Source organism: Callithrix jacchus, chromosome 8 (assembly GCF_049354715.1).
Source record: "Callithrix jacchus isolate 240 chromosome 8, calJac240_pri, whole genome shotgun sequence".
In the NCBI taxonomy this organism is placed as follows: Eukaryota; Metazoa; Chordata; class Mammalia; order Primates; family Cebidae; genus Callithrix; species Callithrix jacchus.
In genome coordinates this window covers 13136913-13157857 of record NC_133509.1, presented here as the reverse complement: position 1 = coordinate 13157857, position 20945 = coordinate 13136913, and the positions used below count along the sequence as shown (strand labels likewise).

General features: G+C 50.8%; 1 protein-coding gene across 37 annotated transcripts in view; it reads left to right on the top strand.

Moving 5' to 3' along the window:
- MEGF11 (multiple EGF like domains 11) overlaps positions 1 to 20945 on the top strand; it is a 389272-nt gene that overhangs the window by 140594 nt on the left and 227733 nt on the right. For all 37 annotated transcript variants that reach the window (XR_013520753.1, XR_004729544.3, XR_004729545.3 and 34 more), the window contains 2 exons: positions 112 to 213; positions 5037 to 5137. Coding sequence is in view for 34 of the 37 variants with exons in the window: in XM_035258930.3 (XP_035114821.2) it covers positions 112 to 213; positions 5037 to 5137 (203 nt within the window). In the remaining 3 variants the exon portion in view is untranslated. The remainder of the gene's footprint in view (positions 1 to 111; positions 214 to 5036; positions 5138 to 20945) is intronic.

The following is a 20945-nucleotide window of genomic DNA, read 5'->3' as shown; positions in this document are numbered from 1 at the left end:
ACACTTGGCTGTGGAGCTTGGCCTCGGGGCTGTGGGCTCAGATGCCCTGCGGAATGTCAGCTCAGCTTCCCAAGTGCCAATCATAGCTCCCGTCTCCCGTCTGCTTCTCAGCTACGCCGTGACTGTCCAGGAATCGTACGCGCACCCCTTCGATCAGATCTATTACACGCGATGCACAGACATCCTCAACTGGTTCAAGTGCACCAGGCACCGGTGAGTACCTCTCTCAGATGACGGGGCAGGGAAAAGGCACTGGGCTCTCAGGGCTTGCCTCTGTGCAAGTTAGAAAAAGGCCTCTGGAGCAGATGTGGTCCTGCACTGAACACCCAAGATGCTCTGCTGATGGCTTCTTTCTGGCCGAAAGAGCTTGTGGGTAGTACAGGCCGGAAGCGCTGAGGTTAATGCTCTTGAGGGCACCCCTCTACAGGGATGGGGAGATGGGGAGTTGGTGGATAACTACCCCAACTTCCTCATTCTTGGGGTGGTAGGAACGTCTCTTAGTCATGTTCTACATGTATCCTAGAAGTCTCCAGGGATGGAACCCCAGTTGCCCATAGAAGTAACCTGCTCAGTAATATACTGTATATTGGTTGCCTTTACTTCCCTGTCTCAGTTTTTCACCCACCTACCAGTGCTTCCTAGGATTGCCTCCAAAATAAACTACTTATTCTTGAAGCCTCTCAGGGTTATATAAGCCTTTTCTCAGGGTCTGCCTTTAGGGGAGAACTGAACCTAAGACAGCCCCCCGAGCAAAGGTAGCCCCATATCAAGGCATCCAGCTTGAAGAACAGACTGCAGGCTAGAATCCAGCAACCTCTCAGCACCTTGGCCAGGCTTCCCTTGGCAGTGCTCAACATGGACAACTGCACATGGCAGTCCAACACCCTTGTCTGCAGCCCTCCTGCAGATCATGCCATGTTATCACGTCACTAAGGAAGAGGCAAGAGGAAGGAAGAAAGAACGTGCTTTAGGGGGTGACCCTAGGAAAGATACTTTATTTTGGGATTCCCTAATAATCCTTATTCTACCTACCCTGCAGTGTCCAGGAAGGTCAGAAATGTGAAATTTACTTTGAAAAACACAGGGGAAAATGGAGGAAAGTGTGAGATATCAGTCACATGTGAAGTGACAGTATCTGAAGGGTCAGAGGCCAGCTGTTGAAAGGTGAACAGTGGAATAGGGAGCGACCCCATGGTGGGTCCTTTTCCTAGTTGCTGAATATCTGTTGATTCCATATGTTTTTCTTTTGCTTTCCCCTGTGAGCCCGGTTCCTCTTTGGGGATGACTCAGGGATCATGCTGGGCAGCCACGGGGGTGAGAAAGTTTGTTGTGTGCTCAGATGCCGCAGTCCTGGTTTTCTTTGAGGATTTGCTACTAACTGGCTGTGGGACCTTGAGCAGAGCTATACTTGCTGCTTTAAAATCCTTGTCTGGGCCGGGCACGGTGGCTCACGCCTATAATCCCAGCACTTTGGGAGGCTGAGATGGGTGGATCACGAGGTCAAGAGATCGAGACCATCCTGGTCAACATGGTGAAAACTTGTCTCTACTAAAAATACAAAAAATTAGCTGGGCATGGCGGCGCGTGCCTGTAATCCCAGCTACTCAGGAGGCTGAGGCAGGAGAATTGCCTGAACCCAGGAGGCGGAGGTTGCAGTGAGCCGAGATTGTGCCATTGCACTCCAGCCTGGGTTAACAAGAGCAAAACTCCGTCTCCAAAAAAAAAAAAAAGAAAATTCTTGTCAGGTCTGCTAATTACAACATCTGGGTTTTCTCAGGGTTGGTCTTCATTGACTGCTTTTTCTTTCTTTTTTTTTTTTGAGATGGACTCTTGCTCTGTTGCCCAGGCTGGAGTGCAGTGGTGCGATCTTGGCTCACTGCAATCTCTGATTCCCAGGTTCAAGCAATTCTCCTGCCTCAGCCTCCTAAGTAGCTGGGACTACAGACTCGTGCTGCCACACCCAGCTAATTTTTTTTTGTATTTTTAGTGGACACGGGGTTTCACCATGTTGGTCAGGATGGTCTTGATTTCTTGACCTTGTGATCCGCCTGCCTTGGCCTCCCAAAGTGCTGGGATTACAGGCGTGAGCCACCACGTCCAGCCATTGGTTGCTTTTTCTCCTGTGCGGGTAGTGTGTTTCTTTATATGCCCAGTAATACTGGATTGTATACTGAGCCTTATGAATGACGTGTCGCGGAGACCGGATTCTGTTATGTTCCTCCGGAGAAACTGATTTGTTGTTGTTTTTTGTTTGTCTTAGCGGCCTGGTTACCTGGCTAAACACAGATTCCAAACTCTGAAAATTTAATATTTTGAGCCTTGGCTAGGCTGCTTGGAATCTGCCCTCCGTAAGCATAAATCAGTGGCCAGACACTTGGGCAGGGATTTTACAAAGATTGTAGGGTTCCCTCTTCATGGCTCTTGCCTTTCTAACATTTCCCTTTTCACTTGCCACCTGCTGGGTCCACCCTGGACTCGTCCTGTGGTTCTTCAAAGAAGCAAGGTTGTGTCTTTGCTATCTGAATTTTAATTGCCCAGAGTATTGTTACACTACCTTACCCAGCGCTTCCCTGCCCTCAAATGTCCACTTGCCTCCAGGATCTTCCTGCTTTTGTCCTCCCTCAAGTGCCTTCAGGTAGTTATTTTGTTTGTTATTTCCCCTAGATTTTATAGTTGCTATTTGCAGAAAGGTGGTCCAATAGGAGCGACTCAGCCATTACTGCATCCCCTTCCTCTAGCATTTGACTGTGGAATGAGGAGGTGAGACTAAATGCTCTCTCCCTCCCTCCACCCCTAATTTTGCCAGAGCTGGCTGCTCGTGGCCCTGGTCAAAGGCAGAGGCAGAGATAGTAGTGCTGCCCGTCCCAGAGTCCTGGCAAGCCGAGTATGAGAGCCAAGTTTGCTCTGAGGTGTGGCTCTTTTGGGTACTTGGAGGCTAGGGCTGCCATCCATCACCACTGGGGTGGTGGCTGCTCATTAAAACAGGCTGTAATCCTAGAACATGAATTATTTTGCTAAATTATTGAGTTGCCTTGCAGCTTTCCTGATGACCTGAGTGTGTGTGCTAACAGCTGCACCATCCGTCTGCTTTGGTGCAGAATGGCATGTTCTAACTCAGCATCCTTCCCCTGAGAGCGGCCTGGCACCTAGCCTTGCTTCCCTCTCTTGCTTTCCAACCTGCTCAGGAACAAACAAGGATGGGTGAGCCAGAAACAATGGGTGGCGACTCTCCCCTGAGGGGCTTCCATGATGCCTCGGCCACCCCCAACTGTGGGGCTTTGGGATAATCCTGTTTTGGTGGGGAGAACCGGCTGGATGACCTCAGAGTGGACTCTGAGTCATTCTTTACCTGAGAGGCTTACATAACCCCGGAAACTGCCGGGAGCTGCCTTCAGTGCTGGGGAAGCAGCTTTACTCTGAGGCTAGCTCTCCTTCCATTGTGGTTTTTTGACGAAGTTGAATGACCTTAGCTTACGACATTCCCAAATATCACAGATTTCCCCAGAGTTCTGCACTGTCATTTGTCATGAAGTGAGGGCTTAAAGGCATGGGAGGGTTGTCCCAGCCTGTACTGTAGGACTTTCTTCCCAAGCTGGGCTGGCCCTCCATGGAACGCAGGCTATAGGCATCTCTGATGACCCGACCCTGCTGCTGAGCTGCTGAGGAACAGAAAACAGGTCAAGCTCCCCTTGGGTGCTGATGGATAAGTGGAAGGAGGCCTGGCTTCAAGGCCCAGGGACTTGGGGTTGGGTCCAGGTTACACTCCGTGACGTTGGGCAGGTCACTTCCTCTCTCTGGTCTCTGCGGCTGCTTCAAATCTCTCTCACTTTGATTCTCCGCGTGAAGAAGGGGCTTTGCCTGTGAATACCCCATTTTGATTCCCTTCTGAGGACTCAGTATTTCTTGTTACTTACTCCTTCACTATGGCCACCTGTAAGGTCAGAAACTACCCTGAGAAACCTGGCAGAGGGCAGGTTTTGAAACGGGATGAGCTAGGCTTGAATCCTGACTGTGGCTGTGCTGGTTACGAACCTCAGGGATTTTAGTTTTCTTATCCATAAAACAAAGGGTGGAGAGTGGAAAGGAACACAAAAGAAAACAAGAATAAAAGCTCTAAAAGAGAAAGAAATAAAATAAAGAGGGAGAGTCATGGTGCCTGCCGCAGGGCACGGAGTGAGGTGCTGCTCACAGTCTCTCTGGCATGGGACCCAGTCTTAACACTTGTGTCAGCGTAAGGTCTGACCCCCAGTGCTCTGACTCCACGGGCCTCAGCTCCTTCCTCTGCAGCTCCCCTGTCCCCCATCAATGAGGGATCAGTTCATTGGGGTTGGGTCATCAACCCAACAAGGGTTGGGTCATCAGATCAACCTCCTTACAGGGTAGGTGGAAGCCGGTCAGTTCAAGGCATTGATGATCATCAATGAGGGATCAGTGAGGGGTCAGTTCAGGGCATTCCCAGGGATGGCATGTGAGGCTCCTCTCCCAGAGGTGTTATTTTTGGTGAGGGGGAAGTTAATCTACTCTCCAGGACTGAGTTGGACTCAGAGGGTCCTTTTGCTGACTCTGCCTCAGTTCTCCAAGTTGGGGGGGACCAATACTCAGGGTGCTGTGAGCAGTCTGGGTTGTTAGAGGGGTGGGAGGGGCGGGCACAGAAACCCTCAGGGCCTGACTCTTGTCCAGGTCACCCCATGGGCTCCTCAAGCCCAGAATCTGGGTGTTTTCGGGAACTAAGGAGAAGTTCACGGTTGCCCTCCACAATGTCACCCCAGAAAGCATCTTCTGCAGCCGTTCTATTTAGAAGTGACTGGGGAAAAGTCAGCAGGTTTAGTAAGCGCCGTGTTAGTAATACATTCTGTATCACAACAGCCCAGATCCCACTATCGATTTTTTTATTGTGTTCCTTCATATTTGAAGCCGCCATGCATTTTAAAGTAATTATTGAATGGCATCCCCGATATAGCTTAACACAAATATCATTCTAAAGGGGAGTGATTGATTTTCAATACTTTCAAGTGGCTTTCTCCCTTGTGCCTTAGGATCAGTTATAAGACGGCATATCGGAGAGGCCTCCGGACCATGTACCGGCGGAGGTCCCAGTGCTGCCCTGGCTACTATGAGAACGGAGACTTCTGTATACGTACGTAGGGGCTGTGGCTGTTCTGGCCTTGGTGAGGGGAAGGGAGGGGAGGGGAAAGGAGGGGAGGGGAGGTGGGGCTGATGTCCACGGCTCCCTAGGCGGCAGGACTCCAGAAGTCCCTGCCTGCTGCCAGTGCTCAGAAGGAATAATGAGTTTGGTGCAAATACAGTAGCAAGGGTTGGGACATCAGATCAACCTCCTTACAGGGTAGGTGGAAGCCGGTCAGTTCAAGGCATTGATGGGGGACAGGGGAGAAGTGGCTTCTTCTGGAGCGGGCACTCTGAGGATCGAGGGAGAAGTGCTGGGTGGCTGGCGCAGGGTTAAGGTGTGCAGGTGCTCAAGACGGCTTTGCTGGATGGAAGGAGAGATGGATGGGTACGTAGATGGACAGTTGGTTGGGTGGAAATGGGAAAGGGCAGAAGGAAGTCTGGGTTATTGGATGTCAAGCCACAGTAAGAAAAGGATGGCAAATGTGAGATGGACCTTGAGGGAGTGGTTCCAGGAGCTGGAAAGATTTCCGAAAAGGATTTGGAGGGCACTGGAGAAGAGATGGGTGCATGAAAGACAAACATTGCCTCTTTTTCTATTGTCTAGAGCAGCTCAAAAATGCAAGGCTTAGTGTCCCCTGAGAAAGACAAGAGCTGAGTTGCTGGCAGCTGCAGGCCCTCTAGGAGGGGAGCAGTGCAGTGCATTGGAGGCACCCCGGAGCAGGAGCATGTAGAGCTGGGCTTCCCAGCTATGGGGCTTTCGGCAAGTCACTTACCTTTCTGGGAGAATGATTGTAGGGTCCTTCTCAGATTCTAAGGGACTCTTTCTCCACTCACCTCTGACCCAGTGAAAGGGGGCCAGTGGACTTTCCAGCGGGCCTTGGAAGGTTTCCTCTGTAGCAGGAGAGTGTCAGAGGAGCCGGGAGACCCTGATTTAATGACTGCGAAGAGATTCCACCCCCAGAACTTCTGTCTCTTCATTTGGAGTGTGATTTTCCATGTTAGTATTCTCTTTGCCATTCAAGTGGGTAGAGAGGGTTCACACCAGAGGGAAAATTTGGGCAGAGTGGGTGTGTTGATGCTGGGAATCTGAGGACAATTTTCCCTACTGTTGTTACATCTCCCCCAGTGCCGGAGAAACTCAATTCTAATTGCATTACAAGAATGAATGAAAAACGTACTCTCCGATGGGTTCCACAGTGATGGTTTTGTAGGAAAGATACAAAGCGGTTCACCTAAAAGGCCGTTTTTCAGGAGCAGGACAGAGGACTGAGCTAGGGCGAGGCCTTGGTCAGCATCTCACCTGGGATGGGGTGACCAAGGAGATGCAGGTGTAGATGCGAGATCAGAACTAAGGCTTTACAACTGCTGCTCTGTCAGCATGGAGTAGAGAGCAGTCAGGCCAGGGGCAGGACGTGGGACTCAAAAAGCCTCAGGGACAGAAGTAAGCGGCCCACCCAAGCTCACAGCATAGTGATGGACTCAGGGAAATGAAGAAGGGAGTTTGGACGTCAGCACAGAGCTCCAGGAATGGATGAGCACATTTCCTTTCTAATTTCCATTAGCGAACAGTGGCAAAGCTCTTGGAAAATGAAGAGCAGGGCAGAAGTGCTAAGTGTCCTGATCGCACAGGAGGCCCCGTCTTGCTGACTGGCAAAGGCAGTTTATACCTTCTGACCTACTCCTTACATAACCACCGGCCACCACCTTCTGGGTAGATGACCCTGGGACGGTCCACCAGGAAACCAAGCTCAAAAAGCCACTTTCAGGATGGAAGGCTTCTCCTAGGAGGGCACAGGAGAGTTCTGGCAGGGGATGGGATGTGTGGCACCCTGGGTGCTGGTAGTGATGACACAGAATCACAGGGGCCTGGGTTCGAACCTTACTTCGCCACTGCCAGCTTCTTCATCTTCATTGTCTTCCCAGCACCCACCATATGCCAAGACACCATTGTGATCATTTTACATATGCTGATGCATCTACTGCTCCCAATAGCCCTAGGAGGTAGGTATCTTTATTTCTCTCATTTGACAGATAGGGAAACTGAGTCACACCAATTTTTTTTTTTTTTTTTTTAATGTTACTTGCCCAAGAGCACACATCTGGAAAGTGGCAGAACTTGGATTTGAATCCAGGCTGTCTGGCTCCAGAGTCTCTGCACTCGGATGGCTTGGGCAGGCCGCTTGTCTCTTCATGAACCCAGGCAAGGCTTGACCTCTCCGAACCTCAGTTTTCCTTCATGTAGAATGGGAGCAGTACCACCTGTGCTCACCAGGCACAGAGTTGGGGGCTGAATAAGTGTCAGTTTCCTCCTCCATGGCATTGGTGCTCCATGTTGTTTCAGTCCTGGCTTTTATTTTAGTTGCTCAGAGGTCCATGGACCCTGTCTTGGGAAAACGCATAGTACCTATATAAACATACCAACACACAAAGTGCTTTGCGCTCAAGGTCACTGGGTTCATGCATCCCATGAAACCCTTACAGGCCCCTTGGATGCATGGTAAATAATTTCTGCCCGCATGTTCACGTTACTCTTGCAGCATATACATATGTGTTACTTCCTGCTACACAAGATTCGGGGGACCTAGATACAGATGATGGATGGTTACTGCCCTCAAGGAGTTTGCAGCCTAATCAACAGAGGGGACTTCGGGTATACTACAGGGTATACTAGAAAGGTGTTTCAAGCCAGTATTTAAACACCTACTATAGCCCACCCACATCACTGTGCCGTGAGATAGAAGAGTTAGAAATATTAATAGCCCCTCCCCTTGTGGAATCCACCTTCATGATGGGAAGGCGGGACTAACACTCAGCAAAATCATTTCGTGACAGCCCAGAGACTGGATGTGAAAAAGGCTAGACAGAGACAGATGAGCAAGGTGGGAGAGAATGCTGCCACCTGCTTCATGGGACTTTGAGCTCGATCTTGAGGGACGCAATGACACCATCAGGGGTGGGTGGGAGAGGGAACCCCAACAGCAAAGGCATGGAGGTGGGCCATGAGGAGGCTGGCCAGACCCCAGAGGGCAGACCTGGGCTGCGGCGGGAGGTGCGGGTGGCTGGGTTAGGTGTATTGATTGCCTCGGGCAGCTGTTACACAGTGCCACAGGCTGGGCGGCTTGGCCGGCAGGGGCTTATTGTCTCCCACTTCTGGGGCTCAGAAGTCAGATCCAGGTGTTGGCAGGAATGCTACCTTTTGTGGCTGAGGGAAGGGTCTGTCCCAGGCCCTCCTTGCTTCTGGTGGGTCCTCGGCTGCAGCAGCAGGACTCTGATCTTCACATCAGGTGTCCTTCCCGTGTTATGAGCAAACATGTCATAGTGGATAAGCACTCACTCTAATGACCTCATTTGAAATTGATTACCTTTTAAGACCCTATCTCGAAATAAGGGCATGTCTCAGGTGCTGTGGCTTGAGACGTTACCATCGGAAATCTGGAGGGGCAGGCTCAGCTGTTACCAGCATCCTCTCGTTCCTGCTTATATTGTGATGGGAGGAAAAGGAAGGGGCACCAACCGGCCCCACGTGAGCTTTGGACTTTGTCAGTTGCCCCTGAGAGAATGGAGACCCCAGGGTGAGGGAGCTTGTGAGACGGAGAAATAGTAGTGAGTGGGTGAAGAATGGCCTCAGGGCACTGGGGGACAAACGGGAGGCTCGTGAGCCTGGGAGCATTCAGGAGATGGTGCCCTGCAGCCCTGCCCCCTCCTGCTTCTACCTCCTCATCCCTCAGAGGCCTGAGAACCCACAACTTCACCAGAACCTGCTGAGAACCCATCAGATACCGAGAGTTCTTTGGACCCTGCACAAGAACATCACCTGTGCCTGGGGCAGGAGCATGCCATCCTCCCTCCAGAGTCACCTTCTGGGAGCCTTGTTTCTTGCAGGCTGACAAGGAGCAGGCCCGGGTGTCAAAGCCTTCCCCGACTCAGCCCCCAACTTGCTGTGCAGTCTTGAGGTGGTTCTTTGCCTCTCTGGACCAGCTGTGACACAGGATGGACCATCCCTGTGTGTGGAAGGAGGAAGAGATGGAACAGGGACCCAGAGTGTCCTGGAAAGCACAGAGCTCAATATGGATTCAGGGCGGCACTGTCCTTGTCCTCTGTACAATTTCCTCTGCCTTTGAACTGCCATTCTCATCTGGGAGCCCTCCTGAAACCATCCGTACCAGCACTTCCCACCCACCCCAGCCCAATTCCTACCTCTTTCTGCTCCCATTATCTACAGCTACAGCTGAGTCCTGGCTCACTTTGGTCATCAGGTATGAGACATTTTCTAGAGATCACTGGGAAGAAGTGCCTTCCTCCCTCCCTTTCTCCCTCCCTCCAAGCTTGCCTTTCTTTCTCCTTCTTTCAGGATGGAGGCATTTTTGCCTCTGCAGATAGAGCTAGTTTTATGTCTTGAAGAAGCAGACTGTTGCTTATGTGGTAGAGTTTGAGGCATTTTGGGAAGCTCTGTTCTTTGAAAATACTAGTCCCGTATCAAACCAGATGATCAGGGCTGAGTTTTGAGCACGCTCAGTTATATTGCAATAGCAGACAATGTCCAAATCGCGGTGGTTTGAAACAGCGAAGTTTAATTTCTTGTTCATATTACGTGTTCGCTGTGGGTTAGCTAGGGCCTGCTCCTTGTCAGCCTCACCCCAGGACCTAGGCTGATGGAGCAGCGACTCTGGAATGTTCCTGGTTGCTGTGGTAGAGAGAAAAGGGCTCTAGCTAGTCTTGAAGGCAGAGGGTCAGAAACATTGAGTGAGTGGTATTAGTTTCTATCACAAGTCCCATACAGATGGCGGAGGTGCTCACAAATCACAATGCATCCAGGTGTCTTTGGTAAGCACTTAATAATAAGAGACAGCTTTTGCATGCTCAGCTCCAGGGAGTCTCACACAAGAGCTGCCGAATCAGAATCACCTGGGGGACTTGTTATACCACAGACTGCTGGGCTCCAGCCCATGAGTCTCTGATTGAGAAGATTTGAGGTGGAACCCGAGAATTTGCATTTCTAACAAGTTCCCAGGTGATCCTGCTGCACTAGGAACTACACGTGAGACCCACTGGGATAGTTTCTTTACTGACTTGGTTTGCAACTCCATTGCAAAGAGGCCCAGCAGGCTGCCCGACAGGTGCATCCCCTAAGTACTCCGGGCTTCTCCTGAGTACTTAGCAGGACAGCAGGGAGAAATGCCTCACTGTAGCGGGCAAGGAGTGAGGGGTCTATCTGCCCAGTCCCCCTTCTCCTGTTTCATCTTGGTCAACATAGATTTCACCCACGGCGAAGGTGAAAGTTCCAGGTGACATCTTCTGGCCCTCTCAAGTGGTGGCTTGGAATGCCAGAGGCCACCCTCTGCAGTGTGGTTTTCCTGAGATCCAGAAGCCACGGGATTCACCAGAAACTCTAGGCACGTATGCAGCTGATGGGCCTGGCTGGCTTGGGGCGCATAGGTTGGCTCCAGAGAAGGGGACTGTGCCAACCCTAGGGGGTAGTCTGCACATGGTGGCCAAGGGAGCCAGCAGCTGAGGGTCTGGGGATTGGCCTCATGGATGGACTCTAGTTGAGGGGAGGGGATTTGGGTTGGGGGGTGGGCAGTGTAAGATTTAATTCCATGAATTCGGCATATCATGGAATTAGGTACTCCTGTTTCATGATTGCTGTTGCTTTGCACCGTTAGTGTTTACGTTTAAATTGAATTCCTCTGTGTCTTAATTCCATTGCGTATCCTCTCTTCTCACATCACTCTCCTAGGTTCAGTCTCTTTCTTCTGAAAAGATCTTGAGTTCTTTCAGGAAGGTCTGTGCGTTCCTATGCTTTGTCTCATGCTTTGATTTTGCCCTGGTTCTTGAATGATGATTAAGCTGCCTGTGACATTCTAGGTGTTCAGTCGCTTTCTTCCAGGCGTTTGGGAAGTGGTGTTCCACTGTGTTGCGGACTTGCCTTGTGCTGCCCTGCAGTTTCACTAGGATATGTCTGGGTGTGGGGTTTTTTGTTTGTATTTACTGTTTGCATCTTGGAGGTATACGTCTTCTTTGAGCTAAAGATTTGTGTCCTTAATTCTGGAAAATTGTCAACCATACCTCTTAAAAAATTTCTTTTGGGCCGGGCGCGGTTGCTCACGCCTGTAATCCCAGCACTTTGGGAGGCCGAGGCGGGTGGATCACGAGGTCAAGAAATCGAGACCATCCTGGTCAACATGGTGAAACCCCGTCTCTACTAAAAATACAAAAAATTAGCTGGGCATGGTGGCGCGTGACCATAATCCCAGCTACTCAGGAGGCTGAGGCAGGAGAATTGCCTGAACCCAGGAGGCGGAGGTTGCGGTGAGCCGAGATCGCGCCATTGCACTCCAGCCTGGGTAACAAGAGCGAAACTCTGTCTCAAAAACAAACAAACAAAAAAACACAAAAAAAATTTTTAAATTCTCTTAATTTCTCCTGTTGGAGCTCCAATATATTGGACCCTCTCATTCCATTCTCTGTCTCTAAGTTCTTGTTTTCCATCTCTTTATCTCTCCATGCTGCACCTTGGACGTTTTCCTTAGATGTGTTTATTAGATGCTGTAGTTCTGCTAATTAACCTGTCTGCTCTTGTCTTAATTTCACTTTCGTGTTTCATTTCTAGGAGTTCTACTGCTTCTTTTTCAGATGTGCATGTGCTTTTTCTGTCGCATCCTATTCTTCCATTATGAATTCCATTCCTCCTTTTATTGCTCTAATTATTTTAAACATATTTCTTTTATAGTCTCTTTCAGATAGTTTTATCTCAGGCTATTAGTTCTATTAGCTCAAGTTCCTAGAGTATCAATTCTCCTGTTCGTGGTGCCTGCTGATTCTCCATTATAGCAGATTGTTTCCATGTAGAGGTTGTACTTTTTTTTTTCTGCTATGAATTTAGCCCTTTTTTCCCTCCCTTATGCCCCAGATTGTACAAGGACCTTACACATTAGTTTTGCATTTTCAGGTTTCCCCCGGCTCAAGATCACTCTTTGGTAACCTGGTTTGGGATTTTATGCTGTGTTTGGTAAAGGCTTAGGGTTTCTTTCCTTCCTTTACTTTCTTCCCCTCCCCTCCCCCCTCCCCTCTCCCCCCTCCCTCCTCCTCCTCCCCTTCCCCCTCCCCCTCTCCCTCCTCTCTCTCCCTCCTCCCCATCTCCCTCCTCTCCCTCTCCCTCCTCCCCCTCTCTCCCTCCTTCCCTTTTTCCCTCCTTCCCTCCTTCCCTCCTTCCTTTTTGTTGCCCAGACTGGAGTGCAATGGTGCAATCTTGGCTCATCGCAACTTCTGCCTCCCAGATTCAAGCAATTCTCCTGCCTCAGCCTCCCAAGTAGCTGGGACTAGAGGTGCCCACCACCACACCTAGCTAATTTGTTATATTTTAGTAGACACAGGGTTTCACTATGTTGGCCAGGCTGGTCTCGAACTCCTGACCTCATGATCTGCCCACCTTGGCCTCCCAAAGTGCTGGAATTACTGGCATGAGCCACCAGGACCGGATTTTTTCTTTTAACTAATGTGAATTTCACATACCATAAAATAATTTTAAAGCACACAATTCAGTGGCATTTAGTGTATTCACAATGTGCAAATACCACCTCTAATCACCCTTAAAGGAGACCCCATGTCCATTCAGCAGTCACTGCCTATCTCCCTCTCCTGTTTTTTCTGTTTATTGTGGGAGACTTTTTCTCCATCCAGAATACCTTGCTTTATTTCTAGGTTGGTGGGCAGCATGCTCTAATCTCCCCTGCATGGAGCTGGCGCCTTCCAAGGCCAAGTCTGCCCTTGTGTGGGTGTTAAGTCCCTGGCTCCCAGCCTGCACTGGGGGTGGGGTGGTGGCTGTAGCCAGGTCTGATGTTCCCCGGGCTACCTTGGCTTCAGCACCTCACGTTCTGCTCTCTCATAAACTCCCCCTTTCCCCTACACTTACGAATTTACCTTGCTCCCCTTAGAGCTTCGCTATGCATTTAAAAACATTATTATATTTTGGGGGCAGTTTTGTAGCATGAGGGCTTCATTAGCACTTTCTGCATGTCATCGGAACTGACCCTGTTTTACAGAGAGAATTGGGAGGGGTTTATAACCAGCCCCTGTGATGTTTAATTCAGTGCCTTCTTGGACCCATTGCTAACTTTGAACCATAATGTGGTGTAATGTCTGGTGGTTTAGCCGGCGCGTTCACATCCAGCATATCAACTGCTCAGTACAGACTGGAGACGTGAGCATTGTTATGACTGCCCTTTCACGGGGCAGAAAACTGAAGCTCAGAGAGGCTAAGTGACGTGTCCACGTGGATAAGTGGCAGGCCCGGATTTCAGATGGGTGCGACTTCAAACCCTGTTCTTTACCCTCCTGTAGTGGGTTTGCTCTCAGTATGAGAAACCTGTGGGCAGAAGAGAGAAGTGGGGTCAGTCAAGAGGGCAGGCGAGGAGGCTGGGAGGGGGACGGGGGACTGAAGCTGTACTGATTTTAGCTCAGTTTTGCTAAGGTGGGTCTTGATAGGTGCCAGGATCAAGGTGGCAAGAGGGCATGGGGGTGGAGGAAAGGGTATATGAGGAGTGGTAAGGCCTGTCTGAAACGCTGCCCCTCCCTAGCTACTATATAAAAGAACTCCCTGCTGACCTCTAAGAGGATCCTCAAGGAGTCTTGCCTGTTGCCGTCACCAGAAACAGTGCTGATGCCACTCCCCTGGGTCACCAGCACCTGGTGCTGAGCTTTGCTGCCTAGAAGAACAACATCCATCCTTCACCATTTATTATTAGGTACTCCTAGATCCCGGGATGCAGAGATGAATAAGAAGCACATGGTCTAGTGAGAGAGAGGCCATCACAGTAGGAAAAGCACAGTTTAAACAGGGAGGCAAGGAGGGCATGGCTGCCCGCCACCCCCGACAGATCCCCAGGGAGTGGTCAGGGTTAATGGAACTACTGTGCTCTGGCCCCCAGTCTGCAGGCTTAGAAGACTGATTTAGAATGTTCAGAGTAGCTGAGCTCCAGGTGATGATTCGCACTGACCAAACTCATAAATACTGATGCTTACCCCTGATGCCAATTAATTCATTTGCAGTGAGAAACCAAACCACCAAAGATTTGTCCTTGTCCACTTGTTAGTGCTTGTCAGGCCCTTGATAAATGATTGTTGAAAAAGTGAATTCACAGTCTGGGTGCCCACAATGCTTGGTGGTCTCTGGCTTCCCCTTGCTGTTAATGTCTTTTTTAGATTCCTCCTGCTCCATCCTGGAACTCCCGTTTGGGGGCCACATGGTGGTTGGTCCACGTACTCTGTACCCACCATCCTGTTTCTCCCTTGCCCCGCCAGCCCTGGGCCCCTCTGCACCCTGGTCCTGCTGGTTGTGAAGCTGCTGTGCCTGTCCATCTCTCCCACGCAGAAGTGAGTTCCTGAGGCAGAGGGATCGAGTCTCTACAAGGCTTTCCCCAGGACCAGGCATGGTGTCCAGTGCCGAGTACTGACCCATCACTCAATCGAGTGAGTGAGTGAGTGAAAGAGATGCATACCCCAAATACTGAGAGACCTTGTAGGGAGAAGCAACTGACTTCATTTAGAGATGGGAGGAAAGGGGGTCAAGGAAAACCCCTTCAGGGAGGTGAGTTTTGAGCTGAGTCTGAAAGATGAGTAGGAGCTCACCGGGAGAACAAGAGACTGGCAGTGGGTAAGACCTAGCTTCAGAGCTCAGCTGGCCTGAGCAAGAAGCCCACTCGCTTCCTGTTAGCTGTGTGCCCTGAGGACGTTGTTTTGCTTCTCTGTACCTCGGCTTTCTCATCTGTAAAACAGAGCCTGTGGGAATCTACCTCTTGGGGCTGATGTGAGGATTCAACGAGTTGCTACAAATAAAGGGCGTGGCATGTGAGGAGCTCATGCTGTTTAGTAGAGGGCGTGGCATGTGAGGAGCTCATGCTGTTTAGTAGAGGGCGTGGCATGTGAGGAGCTCATGCTGTTTAGTAGAGGGCGTGGCATGTGAGGAGCTCAGTAAAACTTAGCTGCTGTTCTTGGTTTACTTTTGTGAGGGAGGGCATTCTCTGGAAGAGGGGCAGCCTGAGCAAAGGTGAGAGGTGGGAGATAACAGACGGGGTCAGGACACTGTCGGGACAATCTCATGAGGTCATTGAAGGGTTTAAGTAGCAAGTGATGGCGTGAGGTGGTGTCAGGGAGCGGTTGCTCTGGGGGCAGCAGCGTGGACCACCCGCGAAGGTGGAGAAAGGCAGGTTATGGGTGAGCCATGGACGGCTGGCTCAAGGACTTGGTCAAGGGGATGAAGACGTGGGGTCTGGCAGCTGGGTTTTGCTGGCCAGGCTCTAGATTTTTCCGGCAGGACTTTCCCCACCTGCAGTGAGTTGCAGCGGGGCCCCTTGTGCTGATGCAGCCGTGGGAGGATTGAGGCACCGCTTCTTAATCACCAGCTGCGGCTGTAATTAAGCCTCTGCCATCCGTGCTGGGCAGCCTCTGAAGGGAAGCCTTTGGTTGTGTCAGAGCAGTCAGGCATTTATGTAAGCTTTCTTTCTGGGTTTTCCTGGGCCAGTTGAAGCCCATGAAGTAGCCAGTCTCAGTGCCAGTTTCTTTCTGGGAACTTGCCAATGGCCCCCTTTTCATCTTCTGAATTCATACCTTGGATGTCTGGTCCTTGCTGGGTGTTTGCTGCTGGATGCTGCAAGCCCTACGAGGCCTGGCCCCAGCTGACTCTGTGACCCACCTCCTCCCACTCTGTGCCTCCCACACTGGCCTCCTGGCTCCTGCTGCACACAGGAAGCCTTGGCGTTTCCCATTCCCTCTGCCCAGAATGCTCTTCCCTCAGAGAGCCACGTGCCACCAGATGGCCCATTCCTCATTTCACTCAGTCAAATACCCTGTTTCAGAGAGGCTTCCTTGACTGCCCCATCTGCAACGGCAGCCTCCTCCCTGACATCGTTCTCTACCCTCTTAGCCTTTTTTTTTCTTTGCACTATCACTACCTGGCATAGGATATACATTTTTATTTTTTTATTATTTGAGACTGACTTTCGCTGTTGTTACCCAGACTGGAGTGCAATGGCACGATCTCAGCTCACCGCAATCTCCGCCTCCTGGGTTCAAGCAATTCTCCTGCCTCAGCCTCCCGAGTAGCTGGGACTACAGGCGCGTACCACCATGCCCAGCTAATTTTTATATTTTTAGTAGAGACGGGGATTCACCATGTTGACCAGGATAGTCTCGATCTCTTGACCTTGTGATCCACCTGCCTCAGCCTCCCAAAGTGCTGGGATTACAGGCGTGAGCCACCGCACCCGGCCAGAATATACATTTTTAAAATTTCTATCTCCTCAATGGAACTATACACTCAACAGAGATCACTGTAGAGTCTACAGTGGCCAGGCACATAGTAGGGGCACAGAAACTAGCCTTGGCAAATGGAGGCACCTCCAATCCACTCTACTTCTGCTTTGCCCCACTGCTGTGGTTTCTGACATTTTCTTCTTTCTCGCCGTCCAGGGCTTCACACTCCAGGTGCGTTCCCCAGGGTCCTTCGAGTGACACTTGTTATTCTGTGTCTTGCTCCTCAGGGTTCCACTACCTGACTGCTGAGCCTCTGTGTCCCACCTAGGTGCCGGGGTTCTCCACGTTCTCTCATTCCCTGGGGCTTCACGGAGGCTGCAGTTGCTTCCTTGAACCCCCAGTCCTGCTCTCTCGGTTTCTTCCTTGTGGTCCTTGAAAACTCAGTGCTCAGCCTAACATTCTCTGGGAGCCCCACTCAGCCCCTCCCTCCCCGCTCACTGCCCTGTCTCGATTGCAGCCCCTTTCACCGCAGATCCCATTGTCAACGTGTTTATCATTTCTCTGACTGGGCCATGAGCTCCTGAGGACTCAGAACGTGGGACCTCTGTATCCGTAGTGCCCAGCACAGGAGCCTGCAGGCTGGTTGACTAGGAGGCTGCGTGGGCTGGCTTTTCTAGGGGACCCTCGAGGGACACCCAAAAGGGTAGTCTCTGGGCAGGATCCTGAGAGTCTGGAGTGGAGGGTGGCCTGCTTCAGACAGGGCCTTGGTCTGAGGACTGCTCAGGGCCCTCCCCTCTCCTCTACCCTCCCCTCCGAGACCTCAGGTTTCCAAAGCCCCTGTCAGAGTTCTGGTATCTGTACTTGTGTCACATGTGTGTGAAGGGTCTGGGGACCCTGCTCTGGGGCTCTGTGGGGATTGAGCCTACCGTCTCAGAATCCGGGAGGTTACCTCTAGGTTAGAGCTGAGCTTCCAGGACTTAGGACAGCCGTGACTAGAGGGACGTGGGAGGAAGGAGGCAGTTCCTCACAAGGTGCCTCCTGGTTTGCTGCGTGCCTTCCTCCCTCCTGGCTGAGAATGGGCTTTTGTGGACAAGGGGCATGCCAGTTCCCAAATCTCCTCTCATGCTTGCTCTTTGGTGGAGGCTGCTGATGGCCTCAGTGAGGGTGGGAATGCCAGCTCAGAGCCTCCCACTGCCTCCCAGTGGCCACTTCAATGTCTTTGGAGACCTATCTTTATTTATTTTTTTTTGAGACAGCATTTCGCTCTCATGGCCCAGGCTAGAGTGCAGTGGCACGATCTCGGCTCACTGCAACCTCCGCGTTCCAGATTCAAGCATTTCTTCTGCCTCAGACTTCCAAGTAGCTGGGGTTACAGGCATGGGCCACCATGCCCAGCTAATCTTTTTTTTGTATTTTTAGTAGAGGTGGGGTTTTGCCGTGTTGGCCAGGCTGGTGGAGAACTATTTTTCAAGAGGCTTGCTCAGCTGCCCATCAGGTAGGCAGTGTGGAGACCGGCTGGGGAGCTGGACACTCCCTATACTATGCTGACCTGACAGAGGCCAAGCCCAGTGGAGAGCCTGAGAGGAGGGTCCCTTGTTGCAGGTACGCATTCCACTGTCCCCTCCCTGTCTATACCTGGGGGGTAAGAATAGAAACATTGAACTCCAGGCTTGGCACTCCTGTCAGGAAGTCAGAATGGAGGAGGTCCTGGAGGCCACCTGTGTGGCTAGCTGTTAACCCTGTAGTTGCTGGATAGGAAGGTGGTGGACTTGGAAGGGTAAGCAACCATTTACGAATGAGAACAGGAATATTTTAATATTTTACCATTCAATATCTTTCACCCTAGTCTTGGTTGAACTTGAATCCCTCATTTGACCCTGCCGATGTGATGTGTCTGGACCCCTGATGAAGGGGCACATCTGCTCTGGTGTCTGGCTGTGTGTTGTTGTGGTACGTATGGGATTGTGAGTCTGAATGTGCAGAGTCTGCTCCCAACCCGCATGAGGGAAGTCTCTGCAGGCACGTCATACTGGCTGATATCAAGGCTGAGACCATATACCCGAGAGCCAGACTGTTGCCTACTGCCTGTGTGACTCTGGGCAAATTACTTAGCTTCTTTGTGCCTCAGTTTACTCACCTGTAAAAAAGGGTAGCAATAGTACCTTTCTTGTGGCATCAATGGGAAGATTAAGTGAAAGCAAGTACAGAGCTCAGAATGGTGCCAGGCATGTGCAAGGTGTTACGAAAGCATCGTTTTTATTTCTGCATACGCACATGTATATTAATGAGAGCTGGGTTTTGCTGTGTGCAAAGCACTCCCCCTACATGTATGTGCACATGTATGTTCTGCACGTATTGCCGTATGTGCATATTACATGTCTGCCCCAAAGCAGCCCCCCGTAACCTGTGTACCAAGTACTTCACGCTTACATGTTCAAAGAGTCTGCGCCTTCACTTCTCCTGAGAGTCACCTTCCCCATCTCTTTTCCAATTCGCCTTTCTCCTTCCCCGTTTTAAGCAGCCTGTGGTGCTCAATTGTCACCAAGGGAGCCAGAATCGCTTCTTTGCTCCTGGTGCGGTGGGGAAGGGGAGCCAAATGACACCATCAATCTCATCTCCACAATGGAGGCAGACCTGGAACCTTCAAGGGCAGAAGCCAGGGAGGCCTCCTTCCTCCCCTGGCCAGAGGACTGCCTCTCTGGTTGCCTTCACCCTGCACTGTCTGGAAAGAGGAAAACTCCCAAATCTGGGAGCCAGAGTGGCCACAACTTAAAGGCAGCCCCTAGCCCTTTGGGGTGGCCAGGTGCAGGGACTATAGCCTTGGCCTCTGTTTATCCAGAAGGTTCCAGCCACCGAACAAACTACGGAGGCCTGATAGTAAATCAAGAGCAAGTATGATTTAGCAGACTGTTTGTTTGCTCAGCTAAGCTTTTGGCAAGGTAAATGCATAAGCTGCAGAAATTCTCTCTGAAACAGCCGCAGGGCTCAAACGCCCTTCAGTCCTCCATAAAGGATGCTCAAAATTATATGGACTAGATTAGTATCTCTATTACATAAAACCATTTCAGTGCCTGCTCAGGGCTTGGAGAATAAAGTCACTGGACAGGCCTTTTGTTGCCCAGCCCTGCCAGCACATGGTAATTGAAGATTTCCCTTTAAAAGTGTGTCAGGTACAAAGAGCTCCTAATTTACTAAGTGGAGGGGCCTTTGTTAGAGAGACCGATGCTTTGTTCTGCCTGTCCCTTTTAATCTTCTTCTTGCATAGTGGACTTGTATAAAGCACTACAAGAGGATTAATGCCAGGGAGGGGACCATGGCAGGGCCCCGCCTTGCAGAAGGGAGGCTAGGCAGAGATTCCTTCTCCTGCTTCTGTCTCTCTCTTCCTCCTCCTCTTGCTTTTTCCTTTCCTTTATTTGGGGCTCCTTCTTCTATCTGGACCCTAGAATCAAGGAGCAGGTGCAAGCGCTGGGACGAGCCCTGTGGCTTTGTAGGAGAGGCCGCCCTTGTTTTTCCTAATCAGAGCACATGCTTCTCCTTTGCTCCCCATTTTTTAATTGCATCTCTGCAGGGAAATCCCCTGAGGCAAGATCCAGGTTTGGGGCTACATTTTCCGTGGGTTGCCAGATTTGAATCTACTGAGGTCTTCAGCCCCAAAGTCAAATGCCATCTGGTGCCTGATGGGACAGTTTTGGTTGGAGGGGCTTCTGCGGCACCCAGGCACTCAGCAGCACTGTTGTCTGAGATTCCTCCCCCAGGCTGGCTTCTGGCTCTGAGGAGTAGCAGGAAGCCAGTGAACCCAGGTTGAGAGGACTCAGGTTTTGCCTCTAGCTGGGAGCCACCCCCTTCCAGCTTGAAACCCCCATGGTGCGGTTAGATGTGTACCCTGACCTGGCTTCAGCGATGGAGTTGACCTGTCTGGCCATCATCTTGCTGTGTGAATGGATGCAGGATTCCACCTCCCTTGGGTCTTAGCTTCTGACATGTAATGTAAGAAAACCTATCAGCTCTGAATTTCTATGAAATGAGTTCAAATTATGGGGACTGTAGAGGTTTTTCTCATTTTGAAGTCAATGGGCAAGGTTTATATGAGACCCAAGGCCAATGGAGAGGTTTAAAATGGAAAAATGCAATTGCCATCCTTAACCAGAGGAAGAACCAAAGAGAGGCAAACTGATTAGAAAAGAATCATGAAACATCCTTGGAAATGCCGTTTAGTTTGTTTCAAGATGGTGGACATACGTAGATTCATGTGTGTGGGAGGCTTCCCCAGGGCAGGGCCATTTCTTCCTAGACTGCATTCCCAAACAGGCTGTCACAGGCCTTCACAGTTTCTTCTAAAGACTTAACTGGGGGGGGGGGCGGGACTTCACTGCTTGGCTGGGGTGGGCAGAGGGGAAAAGTGACCTAACAGTGACCGGACTGTGAAACCTGTAGCTCCAGACAAGATAGAGAAGCTTGTTGGGACCCGTCAGCCCCATGTGGAGCACGTTCTAGACAAAGACCTTCCTGGAGGACATTTGCCTTCACAGAGGGAGGGAGGGAGAAGGGAGGGGCTCCCATTTTTGGTG